General features: G+C 36.8%; 1 protein-coding gene across 1 annotated transcript in view; it reads left to right on the top strand.

Moving 5' to 3' along the window:
* The window catches only part of LOC104997965 (chromosome unknown open reading frame, human C1orf101), a gene marked incomplete at its 5' end in the record, with an annotated part of 138,826 nt that overhangs the window by 35,618 nt on the left and 100,910 nt on the right, over positions 1-2,298 (top strand). Inside the window, one exon of the mRNA XM_010852945.1 lies at positions 292-369. Within this exon, the coding sequence (XP_010851247.1) occupies positions 292-369 (78 nt within the window). The remainder of the gene's footprint in view (positions 1-291; positions 370-2,298) is intronic.

Raw genomic sequence — 2,298 nt, 5'->3', positions numbered from 1 at the left:
CCCAGGGACGGGGGAGCCTGGTGGGCTGCCGTCTACAGGGTCGCACAGAGTCGGACACGACTGAAGCGACTTAGCAGCAGCAGCAGCAGCAGCAGGAGTGTAGAGGATGTTATTAATTCTTTGGATTGTTTCTCTTGTTAAAAACAACACATACTAATTTTGATTTTTTTTAAATTGAGATATTTGAAATTTTAAAAACAAATTAAAACATTTTTACAGTTATATTTTGCCACAACTAAAAATGAACTTTGTCCAAAATGTAAAGAAATGCAAACACATTTTATTTTGTAGATTGTCGTTTTATGGATATATGATCCAGAAAACGCGGACCCCAGTGAGTTGCTGTGGAATGCCAATGAACCTTCCCTAGTAGGTGGAAACATTATTATTTTCATGGATAAAATAATATGCTACATTTCTTTTTTAAGAGCTGCAAATAATTTATTATAGTTTAAGTAGCCTAGAACTAAACACATTTTAATTATCCATTAAATTTAGTTTACTCATTATAGTGATTTTGAACTTGTGCTCAATCACTACAATTATAAATCTTTCTTTAGAATTCTTATTGAGCATTTTCCATATTTTCTGTGAACCTCATTATCCACGAAGGGGCTGACCATTAAAATGCTTTCAAGGTGTTTCTTGAGCATCTACCTTGAAGTCATCCTTCAAAAATCTGTCTAGTTCTTTATTGAATGCTTTACCATTGGAGATTAATAAAGTGCAACACAGTGTATAAATAAGTCCTTCCTTTTATCTGTTACAAATTTACCTCTTTCAAGATTCAAGTTTTTTCTTCTGTTACAATTAAAAGGTACAGAAGAGAAACATAAAATGAAAAGTTTTCTTATAGGATTCTCTATGTCTTAATTAGTCTAGATCTGAGTTTTTCATAGCATGTTGTTATGACTCATGGTAATTAAATTCACAGGAGATAGACTGATAAATCAGAAGGACAACCAGTCAGTTGTTTTGTTTGACAATGACTTCAGAGGGAATAAAATAAATTAATGGTAATTAAACACCTGGAGTAACAGGCAAATTTGGCCTTGGAGTATGGAATGAAGCAGGGCAAAGGCTAATAGAGTTTTGCCAAGAGAATGCACTGGTCATAGCAAACACCCTCTTCCAACAATAGAAGAGAAGACTCTACATATGGACATCACCAGATGGTCAACACCAAAATCAGATTGATTATATTCTTTGCAGCCAAAGATGGAGAAGCTCTATACAGTCAGCAAAATCAAGACTGGGAGCTGACTGTGGCCTAGATCATGAACTCCTTATTGCCAAATTCAGACTTAAATTAAAGAAAGTAGGGAAAACCACTAGACCACTCAGGTATGACCTAAATCAAATCCCTTATGATTATACAGTGGAAGTAAGAAATAGATTTAAGGGCCTAGATCTGATAGATAGAGTGCCTGATGAACTATGGACTGAGGTTCGTGACATTGTACAGGAGACAGGGATCAAGACCATCCCCATGGAAAAGAAATGCAAAAAAGCAAAATGGCTGTCTGGGGATGCCTTACAAATAGCTGTGAAAAGAAGAGAAGCGAAAAGCAAAGGAGAAAAGGAAAGATATAAGTATCTGAATGCAGAGTTCCAAAGAATAGCAAGGAGAGATAAGAAAGCCTTCCTCAGTGTTCAATGCAAAGAAAGAGAGGAAAACAAGAGAATAGGAAAGACTAGAGATCTCTTCAAGAAAATTAGAGATACCAAGGGAACGTTTCGTGCAAAGATGGGCTCGATAAAGGACAAAAATGGTATGGACCTAACAGAAGCAGAAGATATTAAGAAGAGGTGGCAAGAATACACAGAAGAATTATACAAAAAAGATCTTCAGGACCCAGATAATCACGATGGTGTGATCACTCACCTAGAGCCAGACATCCTGGAATGTGAAGTCAAGTGGGCCTTAGGAAGTATCATTACGAACAAAGCTAGTAGAGGTGATGGAATTCTAGTTGAGCTATTTAAAATCCTAAAAGATGATGCTCTGAAAGTGCTGCACTCAGTATGTCAGCAAATTTTGAAAACTCAGCAGTGGCCATAGGACTGGAAAAGGTCAGTTTTCATTCCAATCCCAAAGAAAGGCAATGTGAAAGAATGCTCAAACTACCACACAATTGCACTCATCTCACATGCTAGTAAAGTAATGCTCAAAATTCTCCAAGCCAGGCTTCAGCAATATGTGAACTGTAAACTTCTAGATGTTCAAGCTGGTTTTAGAAAAGGCAGAGGAACCAGAGATCAAATTGCCAACATCCACTGGATCATGGAAAAAGCAAA

Source organism: Bison bison, unplaced genomic scaffold, assembly GCF_000754665.1.
Source record: "Bison bison bison isolate TAMUID 2011002044 unplaced genomic scaffold, Bison_UMD1.0 scf7180017864317, whole genome shotgun sequence".
Taxonomy (NCBI): domain Eukaryota; kingdom Metazoa; phylum Chordata; class Mammalia; order Artiodactyla; family Bovidae; genus Bison; species Bison bison.
The sequence above is the reverse complement of the archived record's forward strand: the minus strand, read 5'-3'. Positions and strand labels throughout refer to the sequence as shown.